At 55.6% G+C, this 19,343-nt stretch overlaps 1 protein-coding gene across 1 annotated transcript; it reads right to left on the bottom strand.

Annotated features, from left to right (window-relative positions):
* Positions 1 to 599: 599 nt before the first annotated feature.
* Ccdc88b (coiled-coil domain containing 88B) lies at positions 600 to 15,460 on the bottom strand. Its single transcript, XM_057777635.1, has 27 exons — positions 15,374 to 15,460; positions 14,976 to 15,115; positions 14,692 to 14,806; positions 14,544 to 14,613; positions 14,399 to 14,457; positions 14,227 to 14,310; positions 13,495 to 13,638; positions 13,191 to 13,339; positions 12,984 to 13,065; positions 12,710 to 12,868; positions 12,035 to 12,181; positions 11,755 to 11,863; positions 11,468 to 11,604; positions 10,172 to 11,335; positions 6,471 to 6,598; positions 6,282 to 6,399; positions 5,930 to 6,025; positions 5,714 to 5,854; positions 5,012 to 5,268; positions 4,564 to 4,707; positions 4,210 to 4,396; positions 3,962 to 4,107; positions 3,665 to 3,763; positions 3,312 to 3,478; positions 2,617 to 2,823; positions 2,393 to 2,461; positions 600 to 1,058 (listed from the first exon to the last, which is right to left on the bottom strand). The coding sequence occupies exons 1-27, from the start codon at positions 15,431 to 15,433 to the stop codon at positions 1,003 to 1,005; spliced, it is 4,434 nt and encodes a 1,477-aa protein (XP_057633618.1). The 5' UTR covers positions 15,434 to 15,460; the 3' UTR covers positions 600 to 1,002.
* Between the last annotated feature and the right edge of the window lie 3,883 nt (positions 15,461 to 19,343).

Genomic DNA, 19,343 nt, shown 5'->3' with positions numbered 1-19,343 from the left:
GGTGCACTGGGCCCTCCTACATCAGCAAGCAATCAAGAAGATGCCTTCATAGACATGCCCATAAACCAATCTAATGGCGGCAATTCCTCAGTTGTGTTTCCTCTTCGCAGGTTTCAGGTGGACAACTGGAGCTAGCTGTGACAGCTTCTCTTCCCAGCCATCATGCTTGGAGCTCAGGTCAGAGACATAGCATGACCTCTTAGAAAGCACCACTTGTGAGATTGTGAGCTCCCTGAGGCAGAGGCTCAACCCCAAAGGGGTGGAGAAAAAGATGAGGAGGTTGGAAGACATAGAGAAGAGGTGCCCTGAGACATGGGGTCAGGGTCAACCAAGGTCACCATGCCCCACTTCCTAGATCCCAGATCCCTTTCATTGTTGAGTGTCAACCCAGACCCTGCCCACCTACCCACCTGGACAGCACATCCAGGTTTTGGCAAGTCCAAGTGGCCACACTATAATTCCGTTTGCTAACTGGTCCAGGCATGGCTCCCTGGCTACAGAAGCCCACTGATAAGAATCCCCAGCACCTCCAGGCTCCCAGAGGCAGCCAGCAGACACAGAACCCAGATTCAAGGAGTTACAGCTTTATTTTCCCTCCCACATGTCCCCAGCAAGGCTTAGATATCAGCCCAGCTTGTCCCCAGAGAATGGGCCTTGACGTCCCATCTAGACCGGGCACAGGGCTCTCTTGCCCACTCTTGCCAGCCTCCTTCAGCTGGGGCATCCCCTAGAGATCGTCTCCTCCATGATGGCTGTGTGGCAGAGCAAGAACCCCGGACATGAGCAACCTGTTGGGACCAGTCATAGTCCCTGCCCACAGACTTGTCCCAGTTCCTTCGCAGGGCCCCAGTACAGGTTGTGGGGGGCCTGGGAGTCCAGGCCTCTCTGTTCAAGGACTCTTCTCGAGGTCCCTGGGTACCACGGCACTTGGGTTGCCTGGGAGACCCACCGATGGTGCAATGAGGAGGAGGCTGCTCTCCTAAGCCTCCTGTCACCTCAGCGTCACTGGCTGAGGGAAGGGGTAAGGGGTTGTTTCTCCGGTTTCTGCTCCTGGAGGGCTAGAGAGAAAAGCTGGGCTCAGGCTTCCACTCCAGGAAGATGCCCAGCAGTCAAGGTGGCCCACGGGACTCTGGGACGTTTACCCACCGGCTATCCCTCCACCCCGTGCTCCTTTCTGCCTCCAGGCTGTCCCTAAACTTCAGCTCCTCTCTGAAGCCTGTCCCCAACCAGCTTCCTCCTTCAAATCCCAGCCTGTACACACACACACACACACACACACACACACACACACACACACTTACTTCTTCCCAGTGCTATAGTACTGCTAACATGCTGGGGCTGAGCCCACACTGTTAAATGCCTACATGTGAAAAGCTTGATAGACTTTAAAAACTTGGTATGAAAAAATAAATTGGTGTGGTGACACACAACCTTTATCCCAGAACTGAGAAAGCTGAGGCAGGAGGATTGCCACACATTTGTGGCCAGCCTGGGCTACACAGTGAGTTCTGGACCATCTTGTGCTATATAACAAGACTGTGTCAAAAGAACAAAGAAATAGTAAGGCATAGGCAGGTGCAGGGTAGGTAGAGGCAGGAGAATGAGTTGAACACTAACCTAGAAAAGAAAGGAAAGTCTTGAGCTGGACATGGTGGGTCATGCCTGTCTGGACATGGTGGGTCATGCCTGTAACCTTAGCACTCATGGGGCAAAGACAGGCAAATATTTTCGAGTCTGAACCTGGCTTCAAACTCTGGTCTATACAGTAAGACCAGCCAGGCTGCACAGTGAGACTCTGTCTCAAAAAGTAAAATAATTTTTCCTTTCATCCTAATAGCAAACAAGTAAAATAATTTTAAAAAGAAAATCTCATTTGTAATTTTTTGTACTGAGTACACATTGAAAGTGGTAATTGTCTAGGCAGATGGAGTTAAATGAGTCATGCCGTAAAAGCCTTGTACCTGTCTCTTTGTTTTCTGCTAAAAAGGAAGAAAAAATACACACGTAGCTCACAACAACATATTTCTCCCCCCCCCCATTTAAGACAGGGTCTTGTCATAGAGTCTACGCTGGGCTTGACCTTTCAATCCTTCTAACTCAGCCTCCCAGCTCCTGGGATGACTGGCATGTGCCACGCATGCCCTGTTCACACTGTATCGCTATCAGTGCTGGCTGCTGTAGACAGTGGGTATGCCCTGTTCACACTGTATTGCTATCAGCTCAGGCTGCTGTAGACAGTGGGTATTTTCAGGCAGTGTTTACTGTCTGTCTCCCTACACCAAAATACTCTCTGCCATATCCCCAGGAGTGCACCATCTGGTGTTTGGTAGGGGATCCTTCCCCATCAGAAGAGAGAATTGGTGATAAGACTTGCCAGGGACCCCCAACTCACCCTCTCGACTGGCATCTGTTTCATGTTCCGGGAGGGTCTTAATGGAGCCATCCCATTCCACACCAGATCCTGGGAATCAAAAGGTAGCCACTGGGCCATGGTGCCAGGCAGTGGTGGGTGAGGCACACAGGGCACAGAGACTAACAGGAATGAATCTCCTCCCCAAAGGGGCAGGGTCCACTGGAGGATGATGGGGGCTCATATTCAGGGACTCTATATCTCACCTTTGCTATGGGCACTGGGTGCCCCCAGGGGGCCTGGCCTGCGCTGTCGGAATCGCTGCCTTGGGGTGTCCCCTGGACTGAATGACTCAGAGCTTCGCCCAACAGGGAACCGGGAGCTGAGTCTCCGCCGCTGCCCACCTGCCAGGGTCTCATCTCCCAAGCAGAGAGAGCTCTGGGCACGGCGCATGGGTGCCGGTGACAAGGACCCTGTGAGAGGCATATGTGGAGGGGTTGGGTGTCATCAACGTACAGGGAGAGGCCAGTCAAACAGAGAAGCCAGTGGGTGAAGCTGCACAGGGCAGAAAGAGGAGCAGAATGTAGGAGAGAAGGGACCTGGCAGAAGAGCCTAGCCAATGTGTTGCTGGCTCACAGCTCAATGTGTGGCCATGAACAAGGCACCTCCCACTATCTGGTCCTCAGGTTCCTTTTGTACCATCAATGTGCCCTACCGCTATGAGGTCTTAGGCTTGGTGTGGGTTGTGTAGAAATGGGGAGAAGGCAATATAGGTAGAAAGGAGGAGGCAGACAGGGGACTTTGCAGGCCCAGAGACAGAGCAGCCAACATCATCAAGGCAGGCTGGAAGCAGGTAGCAGGAAAAGTCTCAGAGGCACATGTGCAGGCCAGATAGTAAGGAGATGCCAAGGATGGGAGACATAGGATAGGGGCATCCTGGTCACCAGGCCCTCAAACCCACCTGTCCCATCTGCCTCCCTGCCCTCAGGGAGCTCCGTCTCCAGGGGGCCCCCCAGGCTCTCCGTGCTGCCAGCCCCATCGGCCCCCAGGCGTGGCCCCCCATGGAGGGCCCCCTCCCTCCGGGGCCGAATCAGCCGCTTCACCTTGTCTGCCAGCCAGCTGCCCTTCCTGGGGGCAAGAGGGCATAAGAAGGGATAAGGGAACAGGAGAAGGAGGGAAAGGAGAGTCGTGTCAGGGGATGAAAAGGGCCAGGAAAACCCTCACTAAGACCTGCATCCCAGTCTGGCTTTTAGGAAACTGGGGGTCAGAGGTAGGACGGTTAGCAGGATCCCATTCCAGAAGATGGGGCCTCACTTGGTGCGGGGCAGGGGCCCAGGTTCCAGGACGCGGTACTGGTCCATGATCTTCTCCACCAGCTTCTGCTTCTCCCGGCGTAGAGCATTAAGCTGGTCCCTGGTAGAAAGAGGAGAGAATGGGTTCACAGAAATCCTGGCAAAGCCCTGGCAGAAACAGGTGTAACCCAGGGCAACCACTTTGCAGGTAAAACTCCCCTATGCCTGGGTTCTTTTCCTAGGACCTGGGCGGGGTGGGGGTGGGGAGGTTGCTCCCTGAAGGACCAGGGGGCGTGGCCCTGGTCCCGCGCATGCTCACAGGTATTCTCGCTGCTCTCGATGCAGGTGGTCGCGACTCTCCAGACTGCGCTCCAGCAGCTCTCGGTTCTCCCGGCTCAGGGCCTGTACCTCAGCTAGCAGCTGCCTGTTCTCTTCCTCCTGGGCGCTTCGAAGCTGGGTCAGCAGCTGTGGGCAGCAGCAAGGCCAGGATGAATGCCTGACTCGAGACTGTCCCAGCTTGGCTTGCCTGCCTTGACCTCCCTGGGCGGCCCTAACACTGCGTCACACCTCGCACTGTGTTGTCAGCCTACAGGCGCTCAGGTCCAGCTGCTGGTTGGACTCACGCAACTGCTGGCTCTGCATCTCCAGCTGTGCCCGCTCCAGTTCCAGCCTCGCCAGGCGGCCCCGCAGTTCCCCACGTTCACCCTGGAGCTCCCCTCGCTCGCGAGACACCTCAGCCAGTAGCTTCTGAGCTCTTTGGAAGCAAAAGACAACTGCTCTCCAAGAGACAGGAGGGCCACACCCACGGAGAGGAGGCGAAGCAGAACACAGAGTGGGCAGTGACTAACCCACCCCAACCCACGTCGCCTGCGGGAATACTGATATGGGGAGTGGGAGGCAAGCCTGAACCAGAGCTGGTACCTGTCGTGCTCATTCTGAAGTCTCCGCAGCTCCTCCTCCAGGCCCCGCTGCCTTTGCCCATCCTGCATCAGGCGCTCACGCTCTGCCAGTAAGGCCACCTCTTGTGCTTCCACACTGGCCCTCTGGGCCTGCAACTGCTCATGCCTATATGGACAAGGCCAAAAGGGCTACAGGGGACTTCAGCCTTGGCAAGTAGGCACTGCATTGTGGCGGTGAGGAAATCTGACACTTCCTAAGCATAAGCACTACACCCCAGCAAAGCCCCCAAAAGCAGAACCGCATGCCAGGTGCTACCGTTCCTAGCCTCAAAGTCGGGGAGCCCACACCCCAAACAGATCAGCAATAGGGTAGATATGCAAAGTATGGAATTACCCACTGGGTCAGACCTAATGAGGGAGACAGGCAAGTGGCCAAGCCAGGGAGAGAAGTGGCACTTGGGGAGTCTCACCGGCCCTGCAGCTCGCGGTGGGCCAGCTCCAGCGCGCGCATATTGGCCTTGAGATCTCGGTGCCGTCCCAGCAGTCCCTCCAGCTCTGTCTCTTGTCTCCGCTGCAGCTGGGCCAGGGCCTCATGGTCTCGAAGCAGAGCCTGCTGCTGCCCACGAGTCTCCTCCTGGGCCCGTCTTGCTGCCCGCACCTCCTCTTCTAGCACCCCCAACTTCCTGTGCAACTCCTGGCCCTGCATCTCCATCATAGACTTTTCAACCTAGGGTGAAGCAAATGGGCAGAACCAGGGCAGTAGGCACCCCGCCCAGAAGGATAAGAAGCGTGACCTGAGACCAGAGGGCAGAGGACAGGTCAAGCTACGGAGGAAGCAGAGGGACAGCTGAAGAACAGGAAGAGGTTAAAGGCGGTAGAGAGGCATCATGGTGGCATGGAAAAGCTGGGCCATACAAGAGGCCGGACTCAGGGATGGGACCAACGGGTAGAGAGTAGGGAAGGCAGTGAAGGCTAACGGCTAGGATGGCCGAGAAGGCTGAGAGGGTGAGGTGATGGGGAATGGAGATGGGGACAGATGGGGAAGGCAGACTGGGACGGCTGAGGTCAGAGGACAAGTTCTGTGGAAACAGGTGGGCAGCTGGCTAGAGTATGGGAAAGGGCCCAAATCGATACAAATGGGGAGGGGACGATGGACCTAGGCTGCCACCCACCTGCAGGCGGCTGCTGTGTTCCTGTGCCCGCTGGCTCTGTAGCAGGAGCTCCTGTGCCCGGCCCTGCAGGCTCCCTAGCTGCCCCTCCAGGTGCTGCAGCTGCCCCTGCAGAGCCGCCTTCTCGGCCGCCAGTGTGGCATTCTGCCAGAAAAGGGTGTCAGTGGCTAAGTGGCCAGTCCTCCCACCCCCTGGGTAGTCTCTGCTCTATCAACTCACACTTCGCTCCACCTCGATGAGTCGGCCACTCTGGGTCTCCACAGTCCGAGGCTCAGGTCTCACCTCTGTCGCCAGCCCCACAGGGTACTGTCGCAGCTGCAGGGACAAGGTCCAGGGACACAGGTAACAGGTGCCTCGCACTCATAGGAGTATTGGAGCCCAAGAAAAAGCAGAGCAGTCACCCCAAGAAGAGGCTCCATCCACTTAAGGAATGAAGGAAACAGCCCCACCAGCATGTGAGGTGAGCAGCTAGCCACCAATTCAGAGCTAAGACCTGAGTCCTGGCGGCCCTGGTTGTCCACTCCCAGGTTGGGGCAAGGGGCTGGCACCTCAGTTCCCAGGACAACCTTACCTGAATCAGCTCCTCCTCCAGCTTCAGGGATCGGGCCTTGAGCTCCATCAATGCCTCCTCCTTACTGGTGGCTGCTGCCTGCAGCTCAGCTTCCAGCCGCTGCTCCAGGCCCTGGTACCTACCAGGAAAAACCTTGAACACCCAGTCCTTACTTCCCTGTCCCTCCCTGTCCCCAACCACTGTGCCCACCTCTGGTGCTGGCTCTCCTGCTCTCGAAGGAACTCCTGGCGCTCCAAGGCTGCCTGTTCCAGCTCTCGCTGCAGATGCTCCAGCCGGGCCCCCAGCTCCTGGCCCCGTACCATGGCCTTCTCTAGCTCCTGAGGGCAGGCAGAGCAGGTGGGGATGAAAATGGGGAACATACCTGTCCCCCAGAGACAGAGGAAAGCTAGACAGGACTGAGACGGGGTTTTCCTACTCTGCCTTGCTCTGTTACCCTGGCAAATGTCTTTAATCCTTTGGATCTCTGTGTTCCCATCTGGTGGGCATGGCGGTTCACATCTGTAACACCAGCTCTCAGGAAGCTGAGGCAGGAAGATGACTGCAAAGCTAAGGCCAGCCTGGGCTACATAATGAGGTCTAGGCTTGATTTGAGACCTTGTCTAAAAGACCTGGAAGTGGCGTGCGGTGGCCTTGCAGGATGGATATGAAAGGCGTGGGCCCCTAACTCTGGTAGGTGTGGAAGCAGCCCCGGAGTTGCACAGATGCAGGTGGCTTCACCTCTTTAAGCCCATAGTTTCTCATGGACTCAGGAGGCTGAGGAGCCCCGCGAGCTGCCACGCCAGCCATGTGCAGGGGCTCAATGGAGACAGGCCTGCAGAACCCCCCTCCACCACAGAGAGCTGGCTACTGAGAACAGTCAGAACAGGAACTCGGGGTCTTGGTAACCACAGTGTAGGGCCACAGAGGTCGGGTCAGGGCTATGGCATTTGGCAGTTGGGCCACAACATTCCAAGGGAGGGGAGGGAGGCCAAACCATTCTGACTCCTGGGGGACCCTAGAAGATGAACCTAAACAAAGGTGAGTGTACCAGCCCCTGGCCACACCCAGCCTCTGAAACCATCGTCCTAGCTAACAACTCTCTACGTCCTCGCTGGGCACTGCAGTTCCCAACAGATGTGGGCATGGCCTCGGGGTGAAAACCCACAATTCAGGCGGTGGTGGCGGCACACTCCTGTAACCAGCACTTGGGAGGCAGAGGCAGGCAGATCTCTGAGTTCAAAGTCAGATTGGCCTACAGAATGAGTTCCAGGACAGCCAGCACTACACAAAGAAACCCTGTCTCGGGGGGAGGAGGGGGGATTACAATTCCCATAAGGCCTTGCTGCCTGGCTGGCAACTACGGCCCTGGCACTGCTAGAGGTAAGAGAATTGTAGTGCAGATGAAGTGGAGGCCAGTGGAGACCAAGGGTCCTGCCCACTCCCTGCTCTGGCTATAGCCCCACCAACCCTAGCTGTCCTGGAACTAGCTCTTGTAGACCAGGCTGGCCTCAAACTCACAGAGATCCACCTGCCTCTGCCTCCCAAATGCTGGGATTAAAGGTGTGCACCACCACATCTAGCCCCCTCTTTAGCCTCAGGGGCTCTGGTATACAGCTCAGGCTGGCCTCTAACTCTCAATCCTCCCGCCTCCGCCTCCCAAGGGCAGGACTGCAGGCATGCACCACCACAGGAGGGGCAGGCAGCTTTGTTTCCACTTTAGAGAGTCATGTTCCTCATGCAGTTCTTTACTGACAGATCTCAGGCCCCATCCTGCAGTATGTCCCCCAGAGAGATGCTCTCTCTTCATTGGCTCATGCGCATCAGTTCTCACTCCCCCATGTATCACCCCCATAGCTACCATGGGCAGTGCCCACCTTGTGTCAACCAGCCCCTCAATCCTGCTCCCCATCCTCACCCCTGGGAGGGGCCGATGCAAGGTATTCTTCGTCTGAGCCTCAGTGTCTTGCCTGTGCCCCGGGATGGGACTGGAAACTGCTCACACTGGGGCACCCAGTTCCCAGCCCACAGCTCCCCCACCCTTGCCATTGCCTCCTGCTGCCCTTGGCTTCGCCTCCCAATGGGGACTGACCATTTTGGTCTCCAGTCTCCAGAGGTACCATTCACTCACAAAAAGCCCCAGCTTCTCCCTCAGCACAGAGGAAGCTTTCACCACACCCAACAAGACCCCGGCTTAATTCCTCCTCAGCCTTACCTCTCCTGACATCTCTAACTCACACTGAGATCTGTTCCTCCCTGCCTCCTCCGGGAAGCCTTCCCTGGTGTGTCCAGCATGGACCCATGGTTCCCTGCACTGTCCTGTCTCCCCCCCACCTGGTCACTGCTGAGCACACGGCCTGGTACAGAGCTTTGGCTGACCTCACAAAGTGTGTGAATGGATAAATGAATCAAAGTCTTCCTAGACGTTCTGTCCCCTCCATCGCTGGCCCTGTGCTCCTGTCTGCCTTACCTGCCATGGCTACCACTGCCACTGCCTCTTGAGGGGCTCAGGTTCCCATCCACCAAGGTGACCCTCCTCAAACTCAACCCCTGAGGCTTCCCATGCCACTGCTGTGACATTTTCTGGGTCCCCCAGCCTCTCCAATGCCTTCAAGTCTTCGTCCCTCCTCATCAGAGCTCTTAATCTTTCAGCAGTTAAGTGGAATCTTGGTGGCCTTCCCTGGAGGCCCCTCCCACCCAGACAGGCATTCCACACCCTCCTGGGTACTCTGTGGACACTTCATCTCTAGTAAATGTTTTCGTTTTCTCTCTGGACAGAGTCTCGTGTAGCCCAGGCTAGCCTCCAACTCATCATATAGTCAAGGATGTCTGTGCCTAACACAAGTCACTCATCTGAGATCAGGAGCCTCAGCTGAGAAAATGCCTCTGTCAGATTGTCTGTAGGAAGTCTGTGAGGCATTTTCTTGGTTAACGATTAATGTGGGAGAACCCAGCCCACTGTGACTGATGCCGTCCCTGGACAGATTGTCCTGAGTTATAGAAAAAGTGAGTAAGCAGCCGGGCTGTGGTGGTGCACGCCTTTAATCCCAGCATTCAGGGGGCAGAGACAGGCGGATCTCTGTGAGTTCAAGGCCAGCCTGGTCTACGAGTGAGTTCCAGGACAAGCTCCAAAGCTGCAGAGAAACCCTGTCTCAAAAACCAAAAAAAAAAAAAGAGAAGTTAAGAAGAGAAGCCAATAATAAACAGGGCCCTTTCACAGCCTCAGCTTCATTCAGTTCCCGCCTCCAGGTTCTGGCTTTGAATTCTTGCCCTGACTTTCTTCGTGATAGATAAAATAAAACCTTTCCTACCCAACTTGCTTTTTTTTTTTTTTTTTTTTTTTTTTTGGTCATGGTACTTAACACAGCAACAGAAAAGCAAACTAGAACAATGACCTTGAACTTCTAATCCTTCTGCCTCCACATCCTGAGTGCTGAGACAACACGCATGTGTCACCGTGCCTAGTTCACGTGGACCTGAGGGCCACCATGTCTTGTTTACATGGACCTGAGGCTTCATGCATGCCAGTCAAGCTCTCTACAAAATGGACCCCGTATCCAGCTCTTGAGGAACCACTGTTCGGTCACTTACAGCAGGCCTTGGCCAGGTATAAGCCAGGTGCTTGCCACAATTATCCCGGTCTGCCAAAGACTATGAGGGCTGCAAGGCACAACATCTTTGTTTTATACAGGAGGAGGGGCAGAGCAAAAGGGCAGAGGCTATCACAACTGAGTGCAGAATAGACCACAGATTGGCAGTGTGAGTCCCTCCTGTAGCCTACCCCATCAAGGACTGACCATCAGCTGCATCCTGTAGCATCAACAGTGGCCTGGGCTTCCTACCTTCTGTCCCATCTCAGTGCTGTGAAGGAACCCACAATGTACATCCCTGACCCACTGCCGTACCCAACATACCTCCCTGAGGGCTTGTTTCTCCAGATGCTCCCTCTCGGCCTCCTCCAGGTGACCACGGACCTGGCTCTCCAGAGTCTGCACCTGCTGCTCAGCGGCCTCAGCTTGAGCCCGCAGCCTGGGCCCCTCACGTTCCCACTGCCTTCGCTCACGGCCTGCTGCTGCTAGTGCCTCTGCCAGTGCCTCCCGCTCTCGTGATGCAGCCTCCAGCTCCAGGATAGCTGTGTCCAGGGCTTCACGCAGACGGGCCTGCTCCCGAGCCTGGGTCTCTGCCTCCTGGTGCGCCTCAGCCTCTGCTCTGCGTACTTGGGCCAGCTCCTCAGAGAGGCAGATAGCCTCTGCACTTCGGGCCTCCAGTCTTTGGGCCTGGGCTTGTAGTTTAGCCTCAAGGTCCACAACCTCCCTTCTTAATTGTGCAACCTCCTCTCTGAGGGCCTGCTCTTCTGGGACAGCACTGGCCAGGGTCTCTCCTAGGACTGACTCCTCCCTGGACCAGGCATCGGGAGCCTCTTCTGAGGTCTGCAGCGGTTTCTGAGGGACTAGTGTGCTGACCATCCCCTTGGGCCTCTGTTCTTGCCCTCCTGTCTCTGTCTGATGCTTGGACAATTCTAGCCCCTCCTGATCCAGCGTCTCCTGATCCTTCAGTGGCTCTGGGAGTTTGAACTCTGAAGATCTGGGCCTGCACTGAGGGCTCTTCTGTTTTGGGACCTGGGCCTCAGGCACCAATTCCCCTTGGAGAGCCTCCCTGCTTCCAGTCTCTCCTAGAAACTCCTGCACCTCAGTTCTCATCTCTGGACCCAGTGGTGGGGCCAAGACAGTGGGGCCCTGGAGTGAGACTCTGTGGCTGGTCTTCTCTGGAGACCCATGTGTCTCCACAGTAGTGTCTGATTCTTGAGGAGTTAGGGCTGAGGTTTGGGGATCCTGAGAAATCATCTTGAAAGAACTCTCCATCACCTCCGGGTGTGAATCAGGAGCCTGGGGACACTCAGGTGACCTCGTGATGTCAGAGTCTGACGCTGAGGAAGCCGGATCCAAGGAGTCAGAGCCCTCATCTCCCCTCTGGCAAGCCCAGTTTTTGAGGCTGTGATCTGGGGTCAGGGGAATTGGGGAAGCCCCATTGAGCACAGCTAGCACGGAGTCCTTGCTCTGCTCCTCCAGCAGAGGGTGCTGAGGACATATGAGAGAGAGAGAGAGAGAGAGAGAGAGAGAGAGAGAGAGAGAGAGCCAGTGTAGGGGAGCATTTGGATAGGGGTCGTCAGGGTGGTAACCAGCAAGGATAAGGACGCTGGAGGGACCTACCTGACTGCCAAGCTGCTCCTGGAGCATCTGCAACAAGCCTCGAAGCTCCCGATTCTCCCGCTCCACTGTCCTCAGCCGCCCAGCCTCTGCTTCCCGCACCTCATCTTGCAGTGAGGGTGCTGTTCCTGGTAGGGGAGCTGGGCGTGTGGTCAAGTCAGGACTCTACCCACCCTCCCTGACTCCCCATCAACGTCTCTCAGAGACCTAGTAAGGCCATGAAAACAAGTCCTCCCCACTCGTAGTCTGCCTCCACCCCAGACCTCACCCCACCCCTAGACCCCACTCACCCTCCCCAGGGGAACTCGGGGGTGGCTCCAGGCCCCTCTGAAGCTCCAGCTCCAGCTCCACATTTTCCTCCACCAGCTGCTCCAGCTGATGCCGCAGAGAGTCCAGTTCCTGGGGTGTGGAGGAATGGGGTCAGGGCAGCCTTCTTCATCTGGCCCAGGCCAAATGTGCAAGTCTGGGTGTCCCAACAAGCTACAGGAACCACTTCGAGAAAAGCTGAGCATCACTGGGGTCATGGGAGAACAGGGACAACGGGCAGAGGGTCAGGTCAACCTAGCTCACCGCATGGGCCTCGCCCAGCCTCGTGCGCAGCAGCAGGTTCTCCCGCTGGGTCTCGTGCAGCCTGGCTGAGCGCTCTCGGGCCACCTCCAGCTGTTCCTCCAGCATCGCCTTGGAGGCCTCCAGGGCCCCAGAAAGCACCCGCTCCTCCTGGTGGGAAAGCAGGGAGGATCCTTGGTGAGCCGCAATCCCTATGCTCTTCAGCACCTGCAGTTCTCAATTCCTTCTCCAGGGACGGCCTCAGACCCTGCCTCCTTTTTCTACCTCTTCCCTCCATCTGCAGCTCTCTCCAGGGTCTCTCCAGGTACCCTTCCCAAGCTCCTGACCCACCCTCCCGTACCCCCTCCAGAACCTCCTTCCAAGGCCACATCCCTGCAGACCACCCTAATCAGCACCCCTTCTTGTTAGGGCCTCACTGCAGACTCCTCAGCTTTCCCCACAGCCCCATCCTTCAAAACCTGCCCTTCCATAGTCTCCTCCTCTTCTCCCTTCCATACGCCCATCCTAAAGGGTTTGTCTCAGACTCCAACTGCCTTATACTCACCCATTTCTCCCTGCTAGTAAGGTCTCCCCAACAAAAGTTGGACCCACTCCTCCCTTGGCCAGGCTCCTCCTGCACGCCCCGCCTCCAGATCACGCCCCCAGCGTGCTCCGCCCACAGCCCTGACCCCACCTCACCTCCAGTTGGCCCTTGAAGACTTCGGCAGCCTGCAGCCTCTCACGACAGCGCCGCAGCTCCTCCTGCAGGCGTGGCAGGCGGCCGACCCGCTCGCGCAGTGCCTCTGCCTCCTCGCGGTAGAGTTCGGCGCGTTTGGCTTGTCCGGACAGTGCCTGGGCCTGGGCCAAATGGTATGGAACTAGGACCAGCCAGCCACGGGACAGAGGTGAGGGACTGTTGGGAGAATGGGACCGCGATGGGGAGGGGACAGTGGTGGAGGACATTGGAGCGCACCTCCTGGCGAAGCCTTCGAATTTCAGCCTCCAAGCCCTGCACCTCTGCTTGGGAGTCCAGCAGCAGCTCCGCCTTCTCCTCCCTGAAGGGATGCAGTGATGGAGAGTGTCTGCCAGCTGCAAACCCGCACCTGGGCCCTATCGCGCCCCCAAGGCTGGAGGCCCATCCGGGTCCCATTGACCCCTTCCCCAGCCTACAGACACTCACACCTCCTGCCGCAGTCGTCTCAGCTGGGCCTTGGCGTTGGTCAGCTGCAGAGCCAGATGGTGCGAGGGACCCTCCGCAGAAGCATTAGCAGGAGCTTCTGGCAACAGCAAGCGGGTTGGCTCCCGCTCCAGAAGCAGTTCAGCCAACCGCTGGAGGGAAGGCAAAGGTCAAGAGGCGCCTTCCAAAACCTCTACATGTAAGCCTTCCAATCCCGACAGAATCACTCGTGGTTATGACTGGCTCCGAACCCCAACCCCCTGCTCAGCTCCATGTGACTGTTGCCTGTTCCCTACCTGTCCCCTACCTGTGCCTCCAGATCACGCTCTCGCACCAGCCTGGACATCGTCCCCATCAGGTTCCGTAACTGCATCTCCAGCTCCACAGCCACCAGCTCTCCAGACTCTGGTCCAGCCAGAGCCAGTACCACACCAGCACCAGGCTGGGTCACCTGAGGGCATGGAGAACAATACATCAGAAGGAGAAGGGTGGTGAGGGTCACTTCAGTGGTCGTGATAGTCCCACATGCCACCCACCACAGTACTGACAGACCAAGGAGTCAGACAGACTCCCTGGTAGGCAGACAGACTGGGAGAGGAGGCATGACTAGGTAATAAAGGTGGTGGCAAATTTCCAAACTAGCCATCTTCTTCCTCAAACCTCCTGATCTGAGACAAAAGCCTGGCAGTTTTTGCCTCTCACCAGCAGACCCCCTGCTGATGTTCTGACTCAACAAGGCCTGATCAGGGCATACCGCACAACAGTTTCTGACCAGTCAGCTATCCCATCGGTCTTCAAATGACCAGCCCTAAAGTAGGGGAGCAGGACTCCTCAGAGGCTGTAAAGCCCCGGGTTTTTCTCTGTGTGTCCTGCTGCGTGTGTTCGCTCACCCCAATAAACGCCTTTCTTAACTGCACGAGATTTCTCTGCTGCCACCCGGTGCCCTTCAGATCTTTCCTACCTGTAATTCTTTAACCAGCAGAGAAAACGAACCCAACCAAGACCCCTAGACTGTATCAATTCTAGACTGCATCAGTACCTCTTGGATTACAACAGCCAGCTCGCTCTGGACATCAAGACTAAGGCCCCGGATATGACGGATGAAGAGCTCCCGGTGTTCACACTGCGGTAGACAGGAGGACCAAAGCTGGTACACAGAGGGCTCCCTCCTTCTGTCCAAACTCCATTCTGTTCCCCCTTCCCCTCCTCACCTGCACTGAGGCCCCCAACAACAGCCGAAGCATGCCTTCCAGCTCGTCCACTGCCTCTTCTGCTGGGCACAAGCCACAAGGGGTTAAGGAGGGGCACGGGGCAGGGACAGAGGGCAGAAGGCAACACCACCTGAGGAGACAGCACCTGAAAGGGGGTCAAACCCCAATGTCTGGAGGTCTGGGGGCGGTGACAGGATCAGCAGCTGCAGTTCCTCCTAGAACAGGCCAACAATAAGAAAGCCACCTTCACAAGAGCTTGCCAAGCTCCTTGTCGGGTTTTCCCAGTGCCTTACCTGATAGAAATCTCTCAGTCGTCCCCACAGATGATGGAGGTTCCACATCCGACAGGCTGCAGGACCATCATGGCCCCTGATCATCCGAAGACCTCCTCCTCGGGAACTAGGAGCACTGTGGCCACCCCAGGAACATGGGTGAGAGGTTGGTTTGAGGACCCACCCACCCCCAGGCCTTACCCTCCACCCCCAGGCTCCTCCCACCATTCCGCAGCCACCTCCCCTCAGACCCGCCTCCCCCCCACTCCCCTCAGACCCGCCTCCCCCACCCCCATGTCACTTACATGATGCCCAGCACCCGAAGGAGTAAGGCCCCATCACTCAGCTGCTGGAATCTCTTCTCTGTACAAAGAGGCCCCTTATCCTCCTCCTCTGTCTCCTCTGATTCCTCTGCCTCCCCCACCAGCCCAGCCAGTCCCAGCGCCTGTTGGGCCAAACAGGAGAGGTTGGATGAAGTGGTGGAAACTCCCAGCAACCAGTAAATCAGTCCTGAGCCCCTGATCTGCCCCAACACAGGATCCCCCTCCTCACCGCTGCCCCCAGTGCCTCTGGTCCCAGATCCTAGACCCTCCCCACCTCCCTCTCCTCTGCCCACTAGACTGTACACATCCCAGCCACCGCCCCGGCCCTCAGCCTGTGCTGACACTCACTTCCTCACCCAGCCCTCCCACCTGATCCTCACCCAGGTGGCCAGACTCCCACTCAGGAAGTCTTTGAGTCTAGGCCCCTTGGCCCCCTCCATGTTGGGGGGTCAGGGTGTAGTCCCTGTCACGCTGTGGCAGCTACACCTGCTCTGAGAGGAAGAGGAAGTCCCCGGCTGGGGGATCCCAGGGGCCCAGCCACAGACCCTGTACAGCTTCCTTCTTCCGGGGTTCTGCCGGGCTACGTGTCCTGCCTCAGCAGCACACACACACACGCACACACACAGACAGACATACACACACACACGCACACACACAGGCACACGCACACACACACAGACAGACACACAGGCACACACACAACAGACACACACACAGAGAATCTTCCTGGGTCTCAGATAAGACTAGATGAGTGGAGGCCTATGGGGTTCCAGACTCCATGGCAATGATAGGGAGTCCTTTCCTCTCTAGGCGAGAGAGGGTGACCTTAGCCTTACACTCTGTGGTCACTAAAGAGGCTCTGGCTTTGTCATGGAGTCTGAGTGTAGTACCACATCTCCTTCTTCTCTTGAGCCTCATGGCAATTCATCTCAAACCCTGACGCCTGCTGCAGGTGCTACCTGTCCCAGCCAGCGAGAGTGGACACTATGCTTAGTATATACTACACTGAGAAATGGCTGTGGGCCAGGAACCTCAGTTGCCAGCCTCAGTTCCCCAAATGTTTTTATTTGGGGGGGGGGGTTGTTTTGTTTTTTGAGATAAGATTTCTTTGTAGCTTTGGAGCCTGGAACTAGTTCTTGTAGACCAGGTTGGCCTCGAACTCACAGAGATCCACCTGCCTCTGCCTCCCGAGTGGCCGGGACACCACTGCCTGACTGTCCTACCTGTAAACTCCTTGAAGGGAAACAACACAACACAGAGATGTGGCTCGCTCGGTCAAGTGCCTGCTCAATGATGCGTTCAATCCCTAGCATCTTATAAACCAGATGTGGTGATACACACCTGTAATTCCAGCATATGGGAGGTGGAGGCAGGAGAATCAGGAGCTCAAGAGCATCCTGGACTACCTACAGGGAATTCTAGACCAGCTAAACCAACTTAGTGAGAGACTGTCTCCCCAAATAATGATGCTGGGCCTGGGGGCACACCTTTAATCCCATCACTTGGGAGGCAGAGGCAAGTGGATCTCTGAGTTCAAAGCCTACACAGTGAGTTCCAGGACCATCAGGGCTATTTAAAGAGACCCTGCCTCAAAAATAAATTAAAAATTATGGTGATAATAGTCACACGAAATATGACATTGTAGCCCTCCTAAGTGCTTTCCCAGGACAATCGGGGAAGCCCTTCCTGAGGAGGTAGGAGATTTGTGCTGAGTTCACAGCCTACTAAGAGGGAAGATGTTCAAGGAATCAATGCACGATTGCTCGGAGGCAACCAGATGCAGAGATCAGGAACTACTCACGTCTTGTTCGCCACAAGCGGCGTTTCTGAAGTCAGGTGGCAAGGTGCTGTTGCCCTAAAGCAGGCTTCAGTCCTGCCTGAGCTGTCATTGCAGGCTCAAGCCCACGCTTCCAGTCTCAGCACCAGTGGTTTCTGGAGAGGAGGTGTGAGCCACTTAGAAGATGACTCTGAGGCCCTGCAAATGGTGGGTGTGCCCTCAGGAGGGACCTGGTGATCTGAGTTACTCCTGCATCTGCATCCCAGCAGAGAAGTCTGGTTCCCAAACCTCCGCCCCCCCCCCCCCCCCCGCTGGTGCGAGCTGTTTGAAGTGCAGCTCTATGGAGTATTCTGCATGTCCCGTCCCCGAGTGGGAAGCAGCCAGGAAACAGACATAAGGACTCACAACAGAGGGGTCACAGGCCTCTGCCACTGCGCTCACCCATTCATCTCGATGCTATCATCCTGTGTGCATGTGCATCGGAATTTTATGTGTTGTGAGCCTGCATCTAATCAGGAAGCTGGTTTCCTGGGAAATACAGAAACATCCTAGTGAGGAAGAGCCTGGGGCATGGATAACTTTCTCCTCAGTGGCATTTTTTTTTTACACTTGATGACATCTTAGAGTTGATATGATGTGAGGTAATAGTACCAGCAATGGAGCTGTGGTGGTGCAGGCCTGAGATCCCAGCACTCAGGAGATGGCAGGTCAGCCTCTTCATCTAAGGGCAGGGGAGATGGCTCAGGAAGCCTGGAAGTTCAATTGCCAGGACCTATACAATGGGAAAGAACCAGCTCCTGCAAGCTGTCCTGACCTCCACACTCAGGGTGGCATGTGGGCCCCACAAATGCGACACAAAATTAAAGCAGTAAATACAAATAATGTGAATTATAGCAAACACAGGCTTCACATAGCTGGACATGGTTAATAAGTACTGGATTCTAGCACAAATTCTAATTGGTCTTAATAATAAAAACTCGGAGTCAGCTATCAGGGGGTGAAAGCTGAAGGATCAGAGAAGCAGAGCGGCAGCCACTAGAGTTCTTATCTCTACCAATGCTCAGACCAAAGTGACAATCCTGTCCTCAGACTGCATCCTCAGACTGACTGCCTAGACTGCAACCTCGGACTGACAGATAAATGCTCAGACTACTGCCTCAGTCTGCACTGAGCTCCCGTCTCCTCTTGCCTACATTCCTCTCTCCGCCCAGCCATATCACTCCTGTCTCTACCTCACTAGCTGGGATTAAAGGCGTGGGATCCCAAGGCTAGGATTACCTTTGTGAGAGCTCTGTTTCTTTTAAACAGGACCAATTTCCTGTCGCCCAGAGTGGCCTCGAACTGCTTCTCAAATCCTGGGATTAAAAGTGCGCGCTACCACTCTCTGGCCTCTGGTGGTTTAGCTCTGTTCTCTGATCTTCAGACAAGCTTTGTTAAAACACACACAAAATATCACTACAGGACTCCTCTGTGACATAAAAACTATGGAATATTTCTCATTTTGCAGAGGGGAAAAAAAAACCCAAGGCACAGAGGCTTAAGAAACCTGCCTAAGGTCATACGGCTATTAAATTGGTAACGGACCAACTGGAATAGGGCAGCAAGGCCAGAGGATAAGGAACTAGGGACATCAAGTCAAGGCAAGCTGGGGTGACAGGCAGTGGGAAGTTACGCTTGTCCTTGAAATGCATTCACAAGGGGGCTCAGACAAGAAGTTGTTGAATGACCCAGCTGTGTCTTGGGCCTTCCTAGTAACACTTTCCAGGGGTTGTGGACTTGAATCTTGTCCCCTCTTGTCTCCCCCAACACTTTCAGTCCAAGGATTCCTGGAGGTACGGCCACACTGGCCGAGAAGGTCCTTCACAGTCCCCAGAACCGGCGACTGCAGCTCACCTCCTCTACAGCAGAGGGAAGGCCCTGGGTTGCTCAATTCTGAGTCACACCTTCCTGCGCCCTGAGGCAAGGACCATATCCGATTGCTCTTACTTCCTTCATTTAAATAAAACTGGCTGCACCTTTCATTTAAATAAAACTGGCTGCACCTCTGTCTGTCCTCAGACTGCTGAGTCAGGTAAGGCAGGATGGGCAGTGAGGCCCACAATCCATCAGCACAGACGTCATGTGATTCCCAGGATTAAATACGGAGTAGAATCCGTGTCGGGAGGCTGGCCGGGGTCCCTGGCTTGAGTCTCCCTTTAAGCATTTTCATATGCACATGCATGATTTTGCTAACCAGTTTTATGTCTATTTGACACCAATTAGAGTTATTTTGGAAGAGGGACCCTCAACTCAGACAATGTCCCCACTAAGCTGGCCTATAGGTAAGCCTCTGGTGCATTTTCTCTATTGATGATTGATGTAGGAAGGCCCAGTGTGGGCAGTGCCTCTTCTGGGCCTGTGTGCTCTAAGTAGCAGGCTGAACAAGCAAGCTGCCTTCCTTTATGGCCCCTGTTTCAGCTCCTGCCTCCAAGTCCCTGCCTTGGAATCCTACCCTGACTGCCCTGGATGGTGAGCTATAAATGGTAAGATGAAATAAACCCTTTTCTCCCCAGGTTTGCTTTTGGTAGTGGCTT

Source organism: Chionomys nivalis, chromosome 8 (assembly GCF_950005125.1).
Source record: "Chionomys nivalis chromosome 8, mChiNiv1.1, whole genome shotgun sequence".
Taxonomy (NCBI): Eukaryota; Metazoa; Chordata; class Mammalia; order Rodentia; family Cricetidae; genus Chionomys; species Chionomys nivalis.
This window is presented reverse-complemented; position numbering and strand designations above follow the sequence as displayed.